At 44.3% G+C, this 20,722-nt stretch overlaps 1 protein-coding gene across 3 annotated transcripts in view; it reads left to right on the top strand.

Moving 5' to 3' along the window:
• Prkcb (protein kinase C beta) overlaps positions 1 to 20,722 on the top strand; it is a 330,729-nt gene that overhangs the window by 216,295 nt on the left and 93,712 nt on the right. For all 3 annotated transcript variants that reach the window (XR_003710963.1, XM_028764304.1, XM_028764303.1), the window contains exons 6-8: positions 6,792 to 6,948; positions 8,058 to 8,192; positions 18,322 to 18,418. Coding sequence is in view for 2 of the 3 variants with exons in the window: in XM_028764304.1 (XP_028620137.1) it covers positions 6,792 to 6,948; positions 8,058 to 8,192; positions 18,322 to 18,418 (389 nt within the window). In the remaining variant the exon portion in view is untranslated. The remainder of the gene's footprint in view (positions 1 to 6,791; positions 6,949 to 8,057; positions 8,193 to 18,321; positions 18,419 to 20,722) is intronic.

A 20,722-nucleotide genomic window follows, 5' to 3' on the forward strand; every position in this document is an offset into this window, starting at 1 on the left:
AACCCACATTTTCTTGCTTTGCAATCAGACACTTACATAGAATGGCCAGGGAAGGGGCTAGGGAAGGAGAGGCTGAAGTTGTCAGGGCTCACAGAACACCAGAGAAAGCGGCGTTAGAAGTGCTATGGTAACAAAGAAGCAGCGATCAAGGAGACACAGACTATGGACAAGAGGGCTAAAGACACTTCCTGTGGAAGGTGTGATACCGTGTAGGGAGATTTTTAGCTCTCTCTTTGATAAACACTTCTTTACGCAAACAGTTTTCATGAATCATCTGAGAATAAGTTAGGGTCATGGTTCTCACTAATTCTAAAATGACCCAATGTACATTTCTTAAAAGCAAATATATTCTTCAGTATGTATGTCTTATGATTATCTAAATGAGGAAATATAACAGACAGCACTATGGAGTTAACCAAAGGACCAAGGACAGTATCAGCCACCAGGGCATCCCTGCGATGAGAGGTCAGGACTAGGTAGAAAGAAGTGTTTTCATGTGTTCAGTCAGTGTTTGTCCCTGCAGGACCGGTTTCATCGAGGGGGTCTGTTGAGAGGGTCCCGCTGGTCTCAGATAGGACATCAGGACTCTGCCCTCAACATAGATCCTGTTTCTGGGTCCTATGATTCAAATTACAGTCTTGAAGCATCACAGGGAAGATCCAATTGCCTTGCTGTGTCTCTGAGGGAAATGGAATGAAGTCTCTGAAGGCCAGGGCAATGGATTCTCAGATGCTATCGATACACAACTCAATAACATAATTAATAAAAGAATGCAGTTTGTTTGTCAGAAGTTCAGACTAGAACCAATATTCTAAGGCCAATGTTCTTTTGCATCCCACCTTCAAACAGCCCTCTCCACCCTCAGATGTAACCATTAGTTAAAAATAATTGTGTGTATCTCCTGGGTGCGTACATGTGTGCCTGCATGTAGGCCTTGTAGAAACGTGTTTGATTGTGCCCCTCTTTAAAATACTACTTCTCAAGGGTCCCAATACTGGGACCCTTTAATACAATTCCTCATGGTGTGGTAACTTCCAACCATAAAATTATGTTCACTGCTACTTCATAACTGTAGTTTTGCTACTCTTATGAATCTTAGTGTAAAACTATCTGATGTATGATGCTTCTGGGAGTCATGACCCACAGGTTGAGAACCACTGCTTTAGAAGATTGGAGGTGGGGGCTTTTAAAGAGATTTGATTTTAACATAGTCTCAAAATGGCAGAAAAGATGCAAAGATGACATAAAGAACTCTTGTATTTTCTTCACCTGACTGGCTAGGAGTGCCTCATGTGCCTATGTCCCTCATGTCCTTGTGTCCCTCGTCTCACGTCCCTCCTGTCCCTCCTGTCCCTCTTGTCCCTCATGTGTCTATGTATTCTTCCAGCCTTTTTATTAAACAGTTTTAGATAAGTGGGTTTTTTTTCTGAACCATTTGAGAGGTCGGTAAGCGATCATGATCCCCACTGACCTCTGAATACTTCAGCATGTATTTCCCAAGGTCAAAGTCAATCTCTTAAGTGTGCAGTCTAATTATCCAAATGGGGAAATGTTAACATTGGCCCACAGCTGTAATCTAACAGTGCAGATCTCGGTTTCATTCACAGACTCGAGCAAGCCTTTTTCTTAAACCTAGGCTTTATATTGTAATCTCTTCTGTTTCCTTTGTCTTCAAAACCTGCATGCATGTGGACAGCCCAGTGTTCTTAGCGGGTACGAAGTTACCCTCAGCATGATGTCTGCTAGTTTGTGTAGACCTACCCTTGTGCAGGTCGGGTTTTACTTTCCGTATTGCCAGCACCGCCCATTTGAATGTTTGAATCACAGTCTCAATGCACATAATGAAGACCTGTGAGGACCCAGAATATCAAGGAAATTTCTTTTAAAGGAGTTTTAATTTTTTAAAAAGCCTCTCAATATTTATAAAATTCAGTACTGGGACCATAAAACACAATAATTCTTTAGATTTTTTAAAAGTGTTTATTTTTTATTTTTTATTTTTATTTTTTTGCTGGGCAGTGGTGGCACACGCCTTTAATCCCAGCACTTGGGAGGCAGAGGCAGGCGGATTTCTGAGTTCGAGGTCAGCCTAGTCTACAGAGTGAGTTCCAGGACAGCCAGGACTACACAGAGAAACTCTGTCTCTAAAAACCAAAAAAAAAAAAAAAAAGAAAAGAAAGAAAAGAAAAAAAAAGATTTTTTTTTTCTTTCTGGAAAGGAGGGTTAAACCATTTAGGGAAGTTCTTGAAGAAGAATTCTTAGAAAAGTCAATAATGTTGGTGCTGTATCTTCCCACACAGTGCCAGAGAACCTTCACCAGACTATAGTGGATTTGCCTGCTGGTGTTGATTTGATCCACCTAGCTCCATGGTCAAAACAAGTGTTTTCTGGCTCAGTGTGATCTTCTCCTGTGCATTTAGCAAACTTCCGCCAGGGAGATGGGTGCTGTTTCTGCTTTGTGTGAAGCATATCGTACCATCTGCACTGGCTGGATTTCAGCAAAGATAGTAAAGAAACATTTATCAAGAAAATCAAAGTTGGTCTCGCCAAGTGTGGTCTAGAGAGATTTGCTTCCTTAACGCATATTCGGTCTTCTCACTGCTGGGAAACATGAGTTGACTCTGAAAAGCTTCTGAGGGGACAGACCTTTGGATCTAAGCCTGGAGCACCTGTCAACTGCTCATGATCCAGTGGTTTCAAAGTAGCCATATTCCTGGAGATGTGCAAGCCAACAGCTCTGAAATCAATTCTACGCTACTCAGTCCCAGAGAATTTTAGCTGCTTTGATAGACAGGATAGACTCAAGAGGGCAGAAGAGGGAGAGAGTTTGAGAAGGATGGCTGGCAGAAGAGGAATCATACTGGAATGAGGAATGTTTGCAATGAGGCGGAGGGCAGAGAATGAAGGAAGACTTCAGTACACTGCACACCACACTCCAGCAGAGAGAAAGCATTGGGTGAGAATCCTAAACTTAAGACAGAGGACTGTTTCCCAGTGACTGCCATTGGTGTCAGTCTATACAACAAGGAGCCAGGGGAAGTGGCCTTCCCAAAGAGAAGAAAAATGAACCATTTCTACATGCATGTGTCTTGCCAATCATCCAGACAGACAAGCTTATGGCCTCCTCAGAACAACTCAGTTCATGTTTTTATGCAGATCACTGTGTGAGCAAAGTGTCATTCCCAGACTAGAAACACATGCTATTTTCCTTGGAAGACTTGAGAAATGAGAGAAAATAACAGTTGGGGATTGTGCTCAGTGGGGAAAGCATCTATCACTCAGGAGCTGTGTTACTCCATGTGTGCCCTGTGGGCCAGCAGCCTCCATCTCACCCTTGCTGGAAAAGCAAACGAACACATCTCACTCCAGCCCTCCATCAAGTCCATGGGGAAAGGAACAGGAATTGGGGTTGGGAGAGCTTTAGAGTTCCTCTGTGCTGAGGTTTGCAGAGTCCTCTTGATGAGGTTTCAAAACGGAAGGTCCAATGCATGGTTCCCTCGAAGAAATAAAGTAGACCTAGTGGCACAGGCTGTCATCTCTGCTATTCTGGAGGCAGAGGCAGGAAGATCACAAGTTCAAGGTCAGCCTAGGAAACTGAGCCTTTGCCTCAAAATGAAGAGTAAACAGAAGTCCAATATGTGTGAGGTCTTGAATTCAACCCTCGGCATTGCTAAATAAATAAATAAGTGAATGAATGGATGAATGAATGAATGAATGAATGAATGGCAAGTGTGGTCAGAGGGCACAGACTAAGCGATGAGACAGTAATGACACAGTTCATGTTTATTGAGTATTTTCTCAGTTCTGCAACAAATAGTCTTTGTCCAAATTTACTGCTAAACCAACATATGCTATTGATCAAGAAACCAAGGTTGAAAGTTTACAGTAATAGCTAAGTAAGAGCCCACTTCATAACTACAACACTATGTGGCCTCGCTACTGTCTCGATTTCAATACAGAAATTAATTATACTTTTAACAGACTTGGTTTCATATGTTCTTTGTGGACAGGATCAGTGTCTTAAGTTCTTCCCAGTCTCCTTGGAACATACCAGAATGCTTAGGGTGTAGTAGGAACCTGTTCACTGAGTTCATGGGATTAAGACCAGAGAGGACTAATTCTTGCTTTTGGGAAGTAACTTGTGGCTGAGATGGAGAATGAATTCAACCTTTGTCTTAGTAGAAGAAAGTCCATCCACATCTCTGGTAACTCATTTATTCGGTCCTAACACCTGTTGACTATACGACTTTAGGAAAACTCTCCTCCTTCCTGTTCTGCTTCCCTCCCACCCTCCTTTCCTGCTCCCTGCTTCCCTTTTCTTCCCTTTCCTCTGCCTGAATATCCACATAGGCTTCCTCCCTCCCTCCCCCTCCCTCTCTGTCTCTCCCTCTCTTCTTCCCTCCCTCCCTCCCTCCTTTTTCCCTCCTTCTCTCCCTCTCCTCCCTTCCTCTTTTCTTTTCCTCCCTCTCTCCATCTCTTCCCTTTCTTCTTTCTTCCTACAGTGGTCATATGATTGGATGTAGGGAAATAAAGATATCTGATTTTAACCATGACTTGCATTTTGCTAGATAAGCAAAGTGGAAAGAAATTGGCGAGGAAACTGAGTGTTTTCTAGGGAACCAGTCCACTGAACCCTAAGATCCAAGCCCCATAAATAGAGTGGAAGCAGGAGGGAATAGGGGCTCAGAGACTATGTGTCTGGTCCAGTGAGTTGTGGTGAGAGAAGACTTGTTGCCAGGGGTAACAGAATTCATGAAATGGAAACAATGTGGTCATGTAAGACTGTGGTCTGTGACCTGTACGCTCTGTGGAGAAGACCTGTGATTGGGTGGAAGGGAACATTGTAGGAAGTGAAGGGGGTAGGGTTTGCCCACTGTGTTCCAGTCATTCACTTTCTTATTTGCTGTTCTTGTTGTCTAGAGCCTGCAGAAGTCTTGTTTTTCATGTGTTGTTGCATCTGTGCAACACTGAGGGAAAGTGTGGAGTAGTGGTCATGGGAACGGGCATCACCATCTCAGGCCTGCCTCCTGGGATTGCTTTTGTTGCAAACCATGGTGCTATTATTTCAGCTAGTTCTGACCCTGTCAAGAGATTTTCCTGCTATTTCCAGATAACTCCAGTGACTTTGTGGTTTCTTCTTTCACTTATAAATTGATGAATATATTAATAATAGATTTACCAGAATGTTGAACCCATCTTTGTACTTCCAATAGGAGTCATACATTCAAGCAGTTAGCTTCATTCATTTTTAGACTGAATATATTACCTTGGATTTTCTTGACTGAGATGGTCAACACTGTCTTTAAGTTCTTCAACACTCTGTCTTATGTTCCACGCAAGCCACATTTTCTGGGTTTCTTGGCTACCCATGTTTCTACCCTTTAAACTGATGTTAATCAGCTTTTCCAGTTCTCCAAGTAGACCCTTCCTTCTCGCTTGTCTTCTCTCTGGCCCACAGCATCTTCAGTGCTCAACCCTCACTCCCTTTCTTTCTCTAAGCAGATCCTAAGCCTTCATGCAGGAGGCCTTAATCTTAGGTGGAGCCTAGCTATAATACTGTCGATATTTTCCCAGCATTTTCTCTGTGGACTTTCCCGGTGTTGCTAATATGTGACATATGGATAGCACGTATGCCCTCATTAAGATGGCAACTCTCTTTCCTTTTGATCCTTTTCTTTTTGCATGAAGGTGACATTTGCATAAAGTAACCCTCCACTCTTTAAAACACACAGTTCCCTGTACTTCACATTTACAGCATTGCAGCTGTTATCTGTTTATCTAGTGAGTTCCACTATCTCTAAAGAAATGTCTGCGCTCGTGGCACACCACTTCTTTGGTCCATTTCCTCTCTACATGCAGCAGCATCCTCTGTATGTCTGTGTAGCTGACTGCTCAGGCTTATGTAGTCCTCTGTATTGCTGTGGCTAATGCCATAGAGAACAGCTTTAGGGAGAAAAAGTTTATTTTCCATATGGTTTCAGTCCATCATGGTGGAAGGGGGTGATGTAGGAACTCACATCATAGCAGACAGGAAACAGAACAAAGCAGTTACAGGAAGTCGCCAGGACAGTATCTGGTTACTCAAGATATGCCCTGAGTAACTCTCTAACCAGGCCCCACTTTCTGCAATCCCACCATCTCCTAAGAACTCATTCCTGTTTGGTGTGCATCGGTGGATTAGACCGTTCATTCAGTCAGAACCTTCGTGGTCTAATCATCTATGCAAATGTCCTCACAGATGCATCCAGAAATGGACATTACTAATGTCCCAGTCCTTCCCGGTCAATTAACCATGTCTCAATGGAGACGGACCATCATACAGATGTTTCATCAATCACCAATCAAGAAAATGCCCCCACAGGCCAATTGGTGAGGGCATTTTCTCAATTGAGATTCCTTCCTCCAAAATGACTTTAGTTTGTGTCAAGTTGACATAAAATGTGAGGTATCTTCTTCCAAAATGACTTTAGCTTGTTTTAAGTTGACAAAAAACTAGCCAGCACATATGTTATATACATGTATGAAGATATTCTAAGGAAACATTATTTTATATAATTAATATATGCTAATAAATATTTTTAAAATAATTTTTAAAGCCAATATAGAACAAATTCTACAATCCTGTCAGGTTGTCTCATTTGCATGGCTCTAGCTGTTGATATTAATAAAATTCAAATTCCCATCAAGCAGGTGTGATGCCCAGGACCCTGCTGTGGGTGCCACAGGCATCGCTGACAGGTATTTAAACATTTTGGACATTGCTAATATTGAAACTGATTTTTGTTTTTCAGTAAGAGATGCTAAAAATCTGGTACCTATGGATCCAAATGGCTTGTCAGATCCTTACGTAAAACTGAAACTGATCCCTGATCCCAAAAGTGAGAGCAAGCAGAAGACCAAGACCATCAAATGCTCCCTCAACCCGGAGTGGAATGAGACCTTCAGATTGTAAGTGGAAATCTCCATGGCCCAGCTTGAGTGACAGAGGCTGAGATATAGGCCACCAGGGACTGAAGCATTCCCCCATTTTCCCTCTGCCTCCCTCCCCACTTCCTTTCCACTTCCTTCCTCTTCCATCTGGATTCCAGTATTATGAACTAGGAGAAAAATAAAAAAAAGTTAATACAGTTGAGACTGCTTGTAGTGTGGGAAGGTGGGTTGGTGGATGGGATTGGGCGTGTGCTGCTTGGTGATGGTTAATTAGTGGGACATAATCTATAGGTTATATTGACAAAACCTCTAGGACTGAGTTTAGATGATGCTGGGTCTACTGGGAGAACTACATCAGCTTCACTTTCGGATCTTGAGGAAGAGTAGGAGGGTCCCCTTCTCAGTGTGCTTGGGCCAGTGGTTGTTAATAGTAGCAGATGGTATCTGTAACTGAGCTTGATACATAATCAAGCACTAGTTAGACAATCTGGCTAATAATCTCTGATTAATCCACTCCTATTTTATGCATGGGGCTTGCTAAAGAGGCCCCTTGGTGAATAGAAGGGTGAGCAGGATGGGGCCTTACATAGTTTGATCCCACAGGTCATGTTGTAACCACAGGCTGGTTCTTGGGGCAGCCTCATAGTCTTGCCTCTTTTTCAGAATAAAGCAAGGACTACCTGAGCCTCTCAGGACCATGCCACAGAACAGTTTCCCCTGAGACACTAACAAGAAGTTTCTCTGTGCAGTCTCTGCTTCGCATTCAACTCATATGTGTGCAAATGCACACACATGCATGCCCAGAGATGTCTTGGATATTGAAATTTTTCCCAGTGACTGTCCATGGGAATTAAAACAGAGACAGCAGACATAGATAGGCCTGCTTTTGTTGGAACTGGCTTAGGTCCCCCACCTGAGCCGTGGGCTGTCAAACAGAATGAGCCCCTACTCCCAGAGGAGTAGAAACCAAGTGTGACTCCTGCTGCAGCTTGTGACAGGATTTCTATCTACCTCAGGGTCTCGTCCTTTTGTACATTTCATCTGCTTGAGAAATCATGATGGCCTCAGCTGATTCTCTCTCTTTCTCTCCCTCCCTCCCCCGGCTCCACCTCCTTCCCTCTCTCCAGTCAGCTGAAGGAATCAGACAAAGACAGAAGACTGTCTGTAGAGATCTGGGATTGGGACTTGACCAGCAGGAATGACTTCATGGGATCTCTGTCGTTTGGGATTTCAGAACTACAGAAAGCTGGTGTGGATGGCTGGTAAGGATTCTGCTTTGGAAAGGACAATGCACTTCGGTCTGTCAGACATGGGGTCGAATATGTTTTCCTTTAAAATTGCAATATGACTCACAACTTGGCTCGGCATCATCAGTGTCCCTTATTTGGCTCCTCAGTTTACAAATCAGCCACTAGCTGGGCCTGGTGGCATGGGCCTTTCATCCGGGCTACTTGGAAGACTGGGACTGGGGGGATGGCAAGGTGAAGGCCTGCCTGGACAGCTTAGTGAAGACTTGCTTCAAAATAAAAAGTAAAAGGGGACCTGGGAGATGGCTGGGTGGTGAGACACCTGCCTGAATGCACGGTCATAAAGTACTTGCTGTATAAGCACAAGGGCCTGAATTCAGATCCCCACCACCCATGCAAAAGCAGCATGTATCTGTTACCCCGTGGCAAGGGGGCCAGAACTGGGGGCAGGCAGAAACAAGCAAATCCCTAGAACGCACTAGGTAGTGTGTCTAACCAATTGGTGAGCCCTGGGTTCAATAAACCTTCAAAAAGCAAAGTAGAGAATTGTTGAAAAAGGCAGTTAGCTTTAACATTTGCCTTCACAAGCATACACGCACACACACACACACACACACACACACACACACACACACACTCAAACAGACTGAAACTGAATAGCTGAATATCAAGCAAGACATGGTTCTCTCTTGGCCACAGTTTTTACCTTAGTTTACCACCCCTGCCCTAGGGCACACAGCTTCATGGCACTAAAGCCTTCTTAGGAGTTAACGCGTCAGATCTGAGCAACCCATTGTCCAATCTTGACTCCTTAAGGAGGTGTGCCCTTGTTGACAGTGCCTCCCCAGCCTGTCCACAGTCACTAACAATGTTTTATTTCTTCAGGAGTTTTTGCTTTGCTTCATTCTAATGCCAGAACAAAGCATCCCCATCCAATATTTCCAACGGGGAAGTGGGTCGGCCCCGTGGGGGACCACTTTGCAGTCACCTGAATAAAAGAGTCAATGGTCTAACCTAGCTTCCCAGCCATTGCTTTGGGGGAAGTGGTGATTGGAACTGTTCTTAGTTCTTAAAGATAAATTATCTCCTCTCTAAATTGTCTCTCTTGGGACTTCTTCAGTTCCAACTGAAAGAAAAGACAAATCAGATTGACTTCTCAAGAAAGAGAACACATCATCCAGCCCATACACCCCCATTGTCCACCTTATAGCTTCCTAGTCCCTGCCCTGTATTGATTTATCTCAGGTTCTTACTCAAATGGACAGAATATTCTAGTCCCTAGGGGAAGCATCAAGAAAGATGACAGGTGTGTTTTTGTGGAACTCATGGCCGAGCGGAGATAAATCTTGAACAAGAAATTACTCACAACAACAAGTCAAAGACCGCATAATGAGAGAGGTGACATGGACAGAAGTGTGTTGGGGGCTGGTATTAAGCAAAGCACAGTTCAGAAGTGGTTAAAAACACCATACTTAGCTGGGTGGTGGCACACACCTTTAATCCCAGCACTTGAGAGGCAGAGGCAGGCAAATCTCTGTGAGTTTGAGGCCAGCCTGGTCTACAGAGAGAATTCCAGGACAGACAGAGGTATACAGAGAAGCCTTACCTCAAAACTCCCTCCCCCCGAAAAGCCCTCACCATACTTCTAAAATAATGATCACAAGTCAAGGCTGTCCTCAGATCACTACTGAGGACCAGAGGCTGACTCCATGGGAAGAATTGGTAGACTGACGTCTAGGAAATTGGTGTTTGGGAAAAGTTTACTGAAATAGCTTGGCTACATTAATTCTCTCTCTCTCTCTCTCTCTCTCTCACACACACACACACACACACACACACACACACACAAACGTATATGAGTGAAAAAGCCCAGTCTTGAGGCTTTGTCATCTACCAGCCTGAATCAAAAGACGGCCTTGGCTCACTTTTCCATAAGTTCATATCTTTGCAGAACAGGGGCCAAGGCACACTGTGACTAAATTAACCTGAGTGACATAATGGGAGGAAGGAGATGCCTAGTGAGGAAGCACTAGTGTGCTATGACAAGTCTCGAAGTCCTTTCTCCCTTTCATCGTGTTTTGGATACCTTCCCCTGCCTCGTCCCTTGTCCTATCTTCATGGATCCTTCCTCTGCAAGTCCATGATCCCTGGTAGGAGTGAGGCAGGAGAGAGCATAGTAATATTAATTATAACAAGAATAGTTACTACTGCCTGGTTCTGACTGGATGCCAGGCCCTGAGCTGAACACACAAGCACAGGAATCGTAGATCCTGGAAAGTATGGCTTCTTTTGTGAGAACCATCCTTAGTCTCTCTCAGACTGTTCGTGATCTCATGGTGGCCACAGAGCAGGCTTCTTTTGCTGGTGATGCTTTCCAGGCTTCTCCCCTGCAGAGTAGCCATTCTGAACAGCACCCCACCACCCCAAGAGCAAGTCTAGCCCCATCTCTCTTTGAGGCATCTTACTGGCTTCCTGCTTGCACCTTAGGCTCCTGGCATCTTCCTCCAGTGTCTCCTCCCCACAGATACAATGCATTCCAGCCCCAGGTCACATCTAGCCTTGATTGTTTTGGGTGCTTTTTTTTTTTTTTTTTTTTTTGGTAAGTAAAGCAACTTTATTTCAGAAAGGAAGTTTTGGGTGTTTTTTGTTTGTTTGTTTTTCCCCTTCTGCCTCTGGGACTCCTAATTTCTGAGTTTCCTTCATGAGGAGATAGTAGCTCTGCACCAGGTATGCCCCCCCCAAGCTGCTATCTTGTGACAGTCTATAAAGGTAGGACCATGCAGGAACTGCCCTCCTTCTAACTCCCCTACTCCTTTCTTTCCCAGGCCAATTAAACTGCATGAGGAATTTAAGTCCGTTTTCAGAAACAAAGCTGATTGTTTTTCTGCATCTCTAGTTTTGCTATGTGAGCATTTAGCTCAGCACACACACACACTCATGGACAGCCTTCTGCCTGGGTAGTGCCTGCCTGCTCTACTCAAACAATTTTAAATGACAACAACAAAAAGACAATTGTTTGCTTAAAACAGTTGTTGACTGAAAGCGTTTTCCTGGGAGAAATTTAACAAGAGCTATGCATTTAACCCAAGCAAAGAGAAAGACAATGAAAAGACATAAGAGACCTGGATATGATAATCAGATGAGTTGCTTAGCATGCACTAGTGCCTGGTTCCTTCCCCAATGCCTCACATACTAGATGTGTTGGTATGGGCCTGTAATCCCAGCACTGGGCTGGTGGTGGCAGGGTGAATCAGAAGTTCAAGGTCAACCTGAGTTATATGAAGGTCAGTCTCTCTCTCTCTCTCTCTCTCTCTCTCTCTCTCTCTCTCTCTCTCTCCCTCCCTCCCTCCCTCCCTCCCTCCCTCCCTCCCTCCCTCCCTCTCTCCCTCTCTAAAAAAAGAAAAAAAAAACAGTAGAATTACTAGTAACACTTTTTTAAGGCACACTGAACCTGGTAGTTCAGCTTGACTAGCCAGAAAAGTCCTCAGGTGCCTTCTGTCCCTCTTCCCAGGACTGAATGGCCTATGATGCCACACCCAGCTTGCTTAATATGGGTGCTGTGGGTCAAAACTCAGGTGCCTTATGCTTGGGTAGCAAGCACTTTACAGACTGAGCTATCTTCCCAGGCCTCCAGAGAGTCTTTTAACACTCTCCGATGTTAAATAAGCCACGTGACACCTTGTAAACTCAGTTCCTTCTCCAGTAGGAGATGGGCCCCTCCAGCCTTCCTGCTGCTGCCTTATACAGTTACGTGTTGCATGATGTTGACAGCGCTCCTCTACATCAGTAACAGATCTGGAAAAACTCCTCTGGTCAAATACTGTTGTGCAGCAAGTGCCTCTGGCATTCAGTTACAGGAACATGCTGTACAGACTTGCCTCGGGGAGCAGTAGGCTAGACCCAGAGCTCAGGAATGCAGTGGGCTCTGCCACCTAGATTTGGGTTAGTACAATCTATGATGCCTACATCACGAGGAAGTCCACAGAGTATGTGCTGGTCATCCGGTGATGCTTGACTGTGACTTAAAGCCATTCGGCAGAACCCACAGGGGCAGCTGTGGAAACCTCCAGATGTGCAGCACCTGCCCCCGGCCACTCATCTGCCTCTTCACTGCCAGCTCTGTACCTTCTGCCAAACCCTCCCCAGTGTGTCTAATTGTGTCTATTTGTGCTGTTCCCCTTCCTCTTGGTTTGGCTGGAGATTCATCTGTATTACTTGTTTGGTTTGTTTTCTCCAAAGAATCTGCTCTGGGACTCTGTCTCAGTTCTATGTCTGTTTTCCTCTCTTTGTCTGTTTATTTTGCATTTGTCTTTGAACTCCAGTTAAGTATTTCGTTATTTGTTTTTCTCTTCGTACCTTGCCCAGTTCTTTAAGAATAACAAACGCTATTGTGGGAATAGGCAATTTCTCTAGGTTTTGATGTGTCACATCCTGAGTTCTGTTGCTCTTTCTGCATCTGGGAAATGTGTTTTTCATTTCCATTCTTACAAAATCACCTGTAGGCATAGTCTTTAACCTTGAGAATGAATTTTGCACTTAGATATTTGCTCGTGGGGCCAGGAGGATGGCTCAGCAGTTAAGAGCACTTGCTGCTCTTACAGAGCCTGGTTCCCAGAACTCACATCAGATGACTGATTGTCACCTGTAACTCTGCTTCCTGGGAAGATCCAATACCATCTTCTGGCTTTCTTGGGGGACCTGTATGAACATGGTGCACATACTCAGATACACACACACACATACACATACACACACACACACACATACACATACACACACACACACACACACAGAGAGAGAGAGAGAGAGAGAGAGAGAGAGAGAGAGAGAGAGAGAGAAGTAAATTAAGTCTTCACATATCTGTTCCTGTGTCAAGTTGCAATAAAATGGTTTAGACAGGAGATGCGCTTCCTTTTTTTCTTATTAAAAAAGTTATATCTATTTACTTTATTATATCATGTTTATGAGGGTTTGGCCTACACATATGTGTACTACACGCATCCCTGATATCTGTGAAGGTCAGAAGAAGGCTTCTGATCCCCTAGAACTGGAGTTACAGATGGTTGTGAGCAGCCAATGTGGGTGCTGGGAGTTGAACCCGGGTCCTCTCCAAGGGCAACCAGTGCTCTTAACTACAGAGCCACGTTTCCAGCCCCTTGTAGTTTGTCTCATTTCCCTTCTTTCAGGTAAACTTAGTCTACATTCACTGATCCTAAATAGTCTATAGGCATTTGAATAAAAATTGTATTTGTTGTCTGTAGGATGTACATTTCATCATTGGTGAACTGCACATCTTCATGGCTTGTGAACCTGTTATGCTTTTATATTTTCATTTTGTTCGCTTAAGCTAAGTGCATAGTACTCATCCTGGATCTCTCAGTCAAAATGTCAGAAATGTTTTATTTTCATTTCTAGTGGTGTTTTCTTTTTCCTATGAATGTAGCAATATCACTTTCTGTGTAACTCCTCCAGGTCTATTTTACCGACATGACGTCACCTTTGCCACAGTTGATGTTTCCCCCTTAACAAACAACATGATGTCATAATTGTCACAGTTGATGTTTCCCTCTGTAACCTCATTAATGACATCCATACAGTCACTTGCCCTTCTTTCCATGGAAATCCACAGAAGCAGAACCCTCTGTGCTCAAGAGACACAAGAGAACAAAACAGATACAAATCTTCAGCCTCGGGGAGATTTCTCTCTAGGTAGAGGAAAAAAAGTACCATTTTCACAATGGGAGTGGAGGGTCGTGTAGTGCTCCAGACTGATAAGTAAATGCTATCTGGGGAGTGCTGGGAGCAAGGTTGGGATGTAGATTTCAGGTCCTTTCTCAGGAAAGAATTTACTGGCAAGGTGACATTTAGCACGGGGCTAAGGGGAGGTGGGGTTGGGTCCTGCTGCTATCTAGGGAGAAAGCAGCTTACTCCAAGGCCCTGAGGCCAGCCTGTGCCTGGTGAACTGCAGACTTCTTGAAGCAGCTTGTGAAGCGAGGGCTAGGTCAGCCAGGAGGAGGGCTGTTGGTCTGTGTTCTGAGTGAGGAAGTTGAGGAGACCTATTCTGCTTCTTCTTCCTTCTCTGTTGATGCACTTTGTCAAATAAAAGTAAAGCCTCACAAATTATGAACCTGTTTCCATCACTCAATAACCTTGACTATATCATTTTTAAAAAGCATCTGTGTTTGGGTGTAGTGTGTATTGTATGTACATACGCGTGTTCATTTGCATGAATACTCATGCAGGGGTGGTGCTTGTGTGCTGTAGCATGCATGTGATGTGGAGGTCCGAGGTCAATTTCTGGTGTTGGTCATCATTTTTCAGTTTGTCTGAGACAGATTCTGGTTCATTGCTGGGTATATCTAGCTACGTGACCTCTGAGCTTCTAGGAAGGTAGGGTTACAGATGCAGGGTTCAGTTTTATGTGGGTACTAGGGCTCCTAACCCCATCCTCTTGATTGACAGGCAAGTTCTTTGTCCTTTGAGCTATCTGAGCTGCTGTCATTTCTTCTTTCTTTGTTCTGGTTTGTTTGTTTATTTTAAGACAGGATTTCTTTGTGTGGCCTTAGCTGTCCTGGAACTAGCTCTGTAGACCAGGCTGGCCTTGAACTCACTGAGATCTGTCAGTCTCTGTCTCCCAAGTGCTGAGATTAAAGGTATGCACCACCACCAGCCAGCTCCAGACATCATTTCTTACAACTTCGTGTGATCCATTCTGTAGATCTGCCTCCATCAGACAGTCATTTCTTCTAAGGCAGGAAATGCATATCTATAAAAAAAAAAACCTCACAACAACAAGTTGGCAATAAGCTCAACTCTTATGTGTATACACTTTTAATTATGTCCTAATAAATCTGCAAGACTGAAATTGATGGCTCTGAGAATGTAGGTGTCAATAAAATGTTTGCTAATACATCCTGTATTTTTAAAAGAAGATCTCCATCTGATGAATGCATGTCAGTATTATTTCATCCTTACATGTCAGCTCTTAGGAATGTGTATGTCAAACACTCAACCCAAGGACTGTACACATTCTGTAGTTCCAATTATGCTAAGCCATTTGCAGATTGCTATTTGTTTATCAGGGTTTGTATTTTTTTTCTCATTGATTCCTAAGAACTTTTCATAAGGGATGTCGTTCAGTGTAGAGCACTTGCCCAGCAAGCACAAAGGCCTGGGTTTTGTCTCCAGCACTGCAGAGAAAAACAACTCTCAATAATGAGGATATGAATGTTTCCCCAACGTGTATGTTATGAAATTCTACCCATTCATGTAAAATGCCATTTTTCTTCATATTTTTTTCTTAGTGTGCAACTCTAACCTAATATGATAAATATCAAGGCGGCGGGCAAAGACATTATCCCACCCCGTTCTCTAATTCCCTAATTGTCTGAATTACCCATCCTGTGTTCACTGTCTCCAGTGAATTTTGAAGTTCAGTGATTGGAGTTTTCTTCTAAAACAATCTTTCCTAATTTCAGATTGTTCCCTTTTTGTCTCTCTTGACTCTCACTGAAAACATGAACTAGACATTTTACAGGACTTTCCTCCCGCAGCTGTTCTCCTGGGTTGTCTGATCTACGGCATCCATGTTTCTTTCATTGGATGGCTGGGTTTCATGTGCCACCTTTATCTTTTCTCATAGAACGATGAGCACAGAGGTGATGTGTGTCCATTTCCTAGTCCCTCAGATCCAGACAAGAGAGTCAGGAGCCTTTTGTAATCTCATGCATACCAGATATCCTGTAGGGGACCACAGGTAGAGATGGCTACACAGGCAAGAGTCCCTCATGAGGGAGAGGTGTCCTCCTTTACACACTGTAAAGTTCTGTGCACATTGTGAACCTGGAGAGGGTCCCTGTTCTTTTCTTCTAGGGTACAGCGTCCTTTCCTGAGCTCAGCAGAAGTGCATATAGTCTGGGTCTGTCCTTCCTACACTTCTTATGGCAGGCCTGCTCCAAGAGCTGGTTCCTCCCCAGCCTCCTGGATGTGGGGGATGGGACCCTCACTTACACCTTGCTCATCTGATCCAGGCTTGTCAGTGGCTGAGGTTTTCACTACCTATGAAAGCTAACGAACTGTATTTTCTGAAGTGTGAGACTCATCATGACTTTGGATGCTAATAGTCAGAGTGTGATTGTCCACGTCTCTTCTTAGTACTGTGTAGGGAAGGTCCTGAGGGTAGGTGCCTAAGATGCTGGAACACTCACCCTTTGCTGGTTCCATCTGGAAGGGGAAAGCCTTGTGCTAGATGATGGGAGTGCTGCACCTCTTTAGACTAAACCCACTCAACAGAACGACTTAAAGGCTGAAAATATATTTTGGCTCACAGTTTCAGAAATTTAAGTCTGTAGTTGGGTTGGTCTCATGTGCTTAAGCTAAGCGTCACAATGGGAGCACAAGGAGGAACCAGCTCTCTCTCTCTCTCTCTCTCTCTCTCTCTCTCTCTCTCTCTGTGTGTGTGTGTGTGTGTGTGTGTGTGTGTACCTCAATCGTTTTCTACCTTGTGTTTTGAGACAGGCTCTCTCTTTGAACCTGGAGCTCACCAGTTAGCTAAGAATCCTTGAGATCCTTCTGTTTCTAATCCAGGGCTTTGATTAGAGGGCTCCAGCTCCTTTCTTTGGTGCTGAGGATTTGAACTCAGGTTCTTATGCTCACATACGAAGCACATCAAAGAAAGTCACATCTTTCTTTTTTAACAGTCATTTTACTCCAAGGACGTGACTGGATTTATCTTAAAGAAATAGATGGAATCTCTCTCTCTCTCTCTCTCTCTCTCTCTCTCTCTCTCTCTCTCTTTCTCTCTCCCCACTCCACCTTCTTGTTTAATTTTCTGAGTCAACAGGTAAATCTAGATCCTCGTATATGTTAACTTTCACCTTCAAGCCAGATAATGGACTTTAAATGTGAACTTACTGTTATTTTTGAGAACTCCAATTATTTTCATGAAAAAACACTAAGTCAAAATAACGTGCAGATTTGGCAGCACTCACATGAAGCTTATGAATGGCGAAGCTTGCCGCACAGCACAAGGTATTCTTTCATGATCACGTCACCTGTAGAAGTTCCTGGGGTTTTGTATCTTTTAGAACTTTGGGGGAGTGAACTGAGCATCCAGTATGAGGCTCAGAGGCTTGAATTGCTGCCTCTGGTTCGTCTATCCCTTCATATGGACACTGCTTAAGATGTGTGATTGAGAAAAAAATTGAGATTAAGATTCCATGTGAATATATCATACATGCTAATTTTTAGGGAGACCTGCCAGGGCGGGGGAGTTTGGGAGCTTCGCCCTCACCTTTGAAGATGTTGCCATTCCTCCTCATTTTTTATTTTTAAATTTTATTACCTGTGGTCAATATCCTAGTGGTCAAAACAAACGCTCCCATGGATATTATGACCAATGGTACTGTTAATGATGACAACCCTGATGGTGTTGATTGAGGATTTGCCAACTGCCTGGTGCTGCATTTGTTTCCCACACACACCGCCTTTCAGTTCTATGCAGAAAGGACTTCCATTCCAACATGCAGATAAAAATACGAGGCTCGGATGGACTTTGCATCCAAGGTTATCCAAAAGAGTAAAGAGGCGAGGTGGGACCTCAGCAATGCCAAGACTTGAAAGCACACCCACAGGGACACTGTTGCTTCAGAAGCCAAAAACAGAGCCCCGACAGCCTCTGAGGGAGAAAGCCTGTGAGATCTGTGATCCTGTATGGAAGGGAGCAGACAGGGGACAGGGGAGAAAAGAGAGCAGAGAGTCTTGCTAGCATGACTCAGCAGAGAGCCGTGCTCTGTGAATGCTATAGCTCGCAGAGCTGTGTGTGTGTGCCAGGGTGGTGCATGTCTGCCACAGCCCACGTGCTGAAGTCCTCAGCTTCCACCTTGTTTGAGGCAGTGTGTGTTGCTCAATGCTATGTACACAGGCCAGCTGACTGCTGAGTTGTTTCTGGAGGGTCCCTTGTGTCGGCATTACTATGCCCAGCTTTATGTGCATTACCGGGATTTGAACTCGAGTTTCATGACAAGCACTTTACCCTACTGAGCCATCTCCCCAGCCCTCAACATAGGTTTTGAGGTAGACTTCCTGCTCAGTTTGATGCTGTTACACAGTCATGGACTTATCCCAATCGCTTGTCTCTCCCTAGGTTCAAGTTACTAAGCCAGGAAGAAGGCGAGTACTTCAATGTGCCCGTACCGCCGGAAGGAAGTGAGGGCAATGAGGAACTGCGGCAGAAGTTTGAGGTGAGGTTTTTGTTCTTCCATGGTTTCTATGGGAACCAGATACACCATATCACTGTGATCTTTTTATCCAGTCCATGGCACCAGATCTTTCATGACTCTGAGCCTTTGCAGTGCTGTTCCAGCTCCCAAAAACCTCCTACTTTGAGAACTTCTGTCTTCTTTGTGCTGGTTCAGACTTAGTTATTTCTTCTCAAGTGTTCATTCCATGCCCAGGTCTCTGTGATGCTGATCTGGACTGGTATGATAATAATGGGAGTAGAAAAGTGGACAAGGTAGAGATATATTTTGCTTGAATTCTGAATTTGGGTCTATTGTGGGTCTGTACTGTTCTCAAGTAGACGGACTACTGGTGACTCTACAGTAACTCCTGTGGGCAAATCCTCACAAATAATCATTTTGTCCAACCCATGAGGTTGGGTGTGACCTTGGACTCTACTGCTGTTTGTTCCTACTTCAGATAACTTCCTTTTCTGTCTTTGGGACTAGGGCCCCTGTCATAGTTAGGGTTTCATTGATGTGAAGGGACAACATGGCCAAGGTAAACAGTTTCAGAGGTTCAGCCTATTATCATCATGGTGGGAAGTATGATAGCATGTAGGCAGACATGGTCCTGGAGGGATGGAGAGTTCCACATCTTGATTCTTGGGCAGCAGAAAGGGACTGTCTCCCACAGGAAGCCAGGAGGAGACTATCTTGGGTGGAGCTTGAGCATATATATGACCTCAAAGCCTGCCTCCACAGTGACACACTTCCTCCAACAATGCCACACCTCCTAACAGTGCCACTCCCCATGGGCCAAGCATGTTCAAACACATGAGTCTGTGGGGGGGAACCAAACCTATTCAAAGCACCACAGCTCCCTATTGCCCTCTATTGTGAGGTAGCAGGTATGCAGACACCTGACAGTCTTGCAAAGGGAGCTATTTGGGGGAAGGTGGGTGTGACTATACATGGCAGATGTGCATCACGTGACTTGAAAGTATTTCCATGTGGGAAACACAGTGCCCAGTAGCTATATGAGCCTGTAAGAAGGCCAGTGAGGAGAGTGTGGAGGTCAAGGGATGAGTTCCAGGCGAGTTTGGGGAAGATGGTGAGCTCAGAGTATCTGACTGCAATGGCTTTGAGTAAGGTTGGCATTTACCCCAAGAAGCATGTTAACTTCCTACCCTCAACCAGACACACAGTACTTGAGTACCCATGGGCTCTTGTCTTGAGCCTGGATCCTCCACATAGTCTGGACAGTGGTAATGCTATGATGCTGTGGGGTCTCTGTGGACATGAGTGGGATAAACACATTGGCCTTGGGGTTGCCAATCATCCTCCCTCCGCTGCCATAGTTTGAATCTGAAGTGTTCTCACAGGCTTAGGCTTTGAACGCGTAGTACCAGGTGGTAGCTCTGTTTTGAGAAGTTCTAGAAACTTCAGCTGCTGGAGGAATTAGGTCCTTGTAGCTGTCTTGTTCCTTGCTAGGGTCTTCCTGTCTTCTCTCTGGTTCATGTTCACCGTGATGTGAACAGTTGTTCCTGCCACACACTCCCACCACTGTGATGTTCTGCCCAAGTGCACAGGGCTAGGAGACTGTGAACAGATCCTTCTGGAACTGGGAGCCAAATGCATTGTTTCTCCTTTGAGTCATGTCTATCAGGTGTTTGCCTCAGGGACAAAGTGACTGACATATACAATGACCTTGGTCATTGAACATCATTTTCTTGGTGGCTGAGTAATCCGGAATAACTTGATAAAAAGAACCTTCTTCCCACCACACAGAGTTGTGAATTGGGTATTTTCAGCAAAGAACTGGAAAGCAAGTCTTCCAGAGAAATCTTTCTGGGCTGGCAGTATCTGCTGGCTGGAGCTGTTATGATTATGGGTGACAAAAACAAAACAAAACAAAAATACAAGGCTGGCATTCTCTTGTAGAAAATGAAGCTTCAGCTTCGCAAAATAATTTCTTCTGTCCTGGGGCAGCAGGGGTGACATTTCCAAGCACCAAAGAAAACATTCTCTATACGCGTGCGAATAGAGCATTTGTCTGAGACAGTAATTGGCTTGAAGTACAGGGCTGTTTTATCTGCATGCAACAAAATATGTCCCTTTATCCCTAGCAGGAGCCTGCAAATACTTGTTTACAGCTGAGTTATAATCGCACTATACCATAGTTGTTGATTAAAAAAAAAAAAAAAAGAGCTTCCAACAGACTGAAATGGCTGTCAGACGCAAGCAGGGATTTTACTTGACCTTGAACATGAGAAATGTAATCCCCGCACAGTAAGCAATTAGAACCCAGGATGAGTCAGGAATTAC

The sequence above is a fragment of the Grammomys surdaster genome, unplaced genomic scaffold (assembly GCF_004785775.1).
Source record: "Grammomys surdaster isolate TR1022 unplaced genomic scaffold, NIH_TR_1.0 142, whole genome shotgun sequence".
Classification (NCBI taxonomy): Eukaryota; Metazoa; Chordata; class Mammalia; order Rodentia; family Muridae; genus Grammomys; species Grammomys surdaster.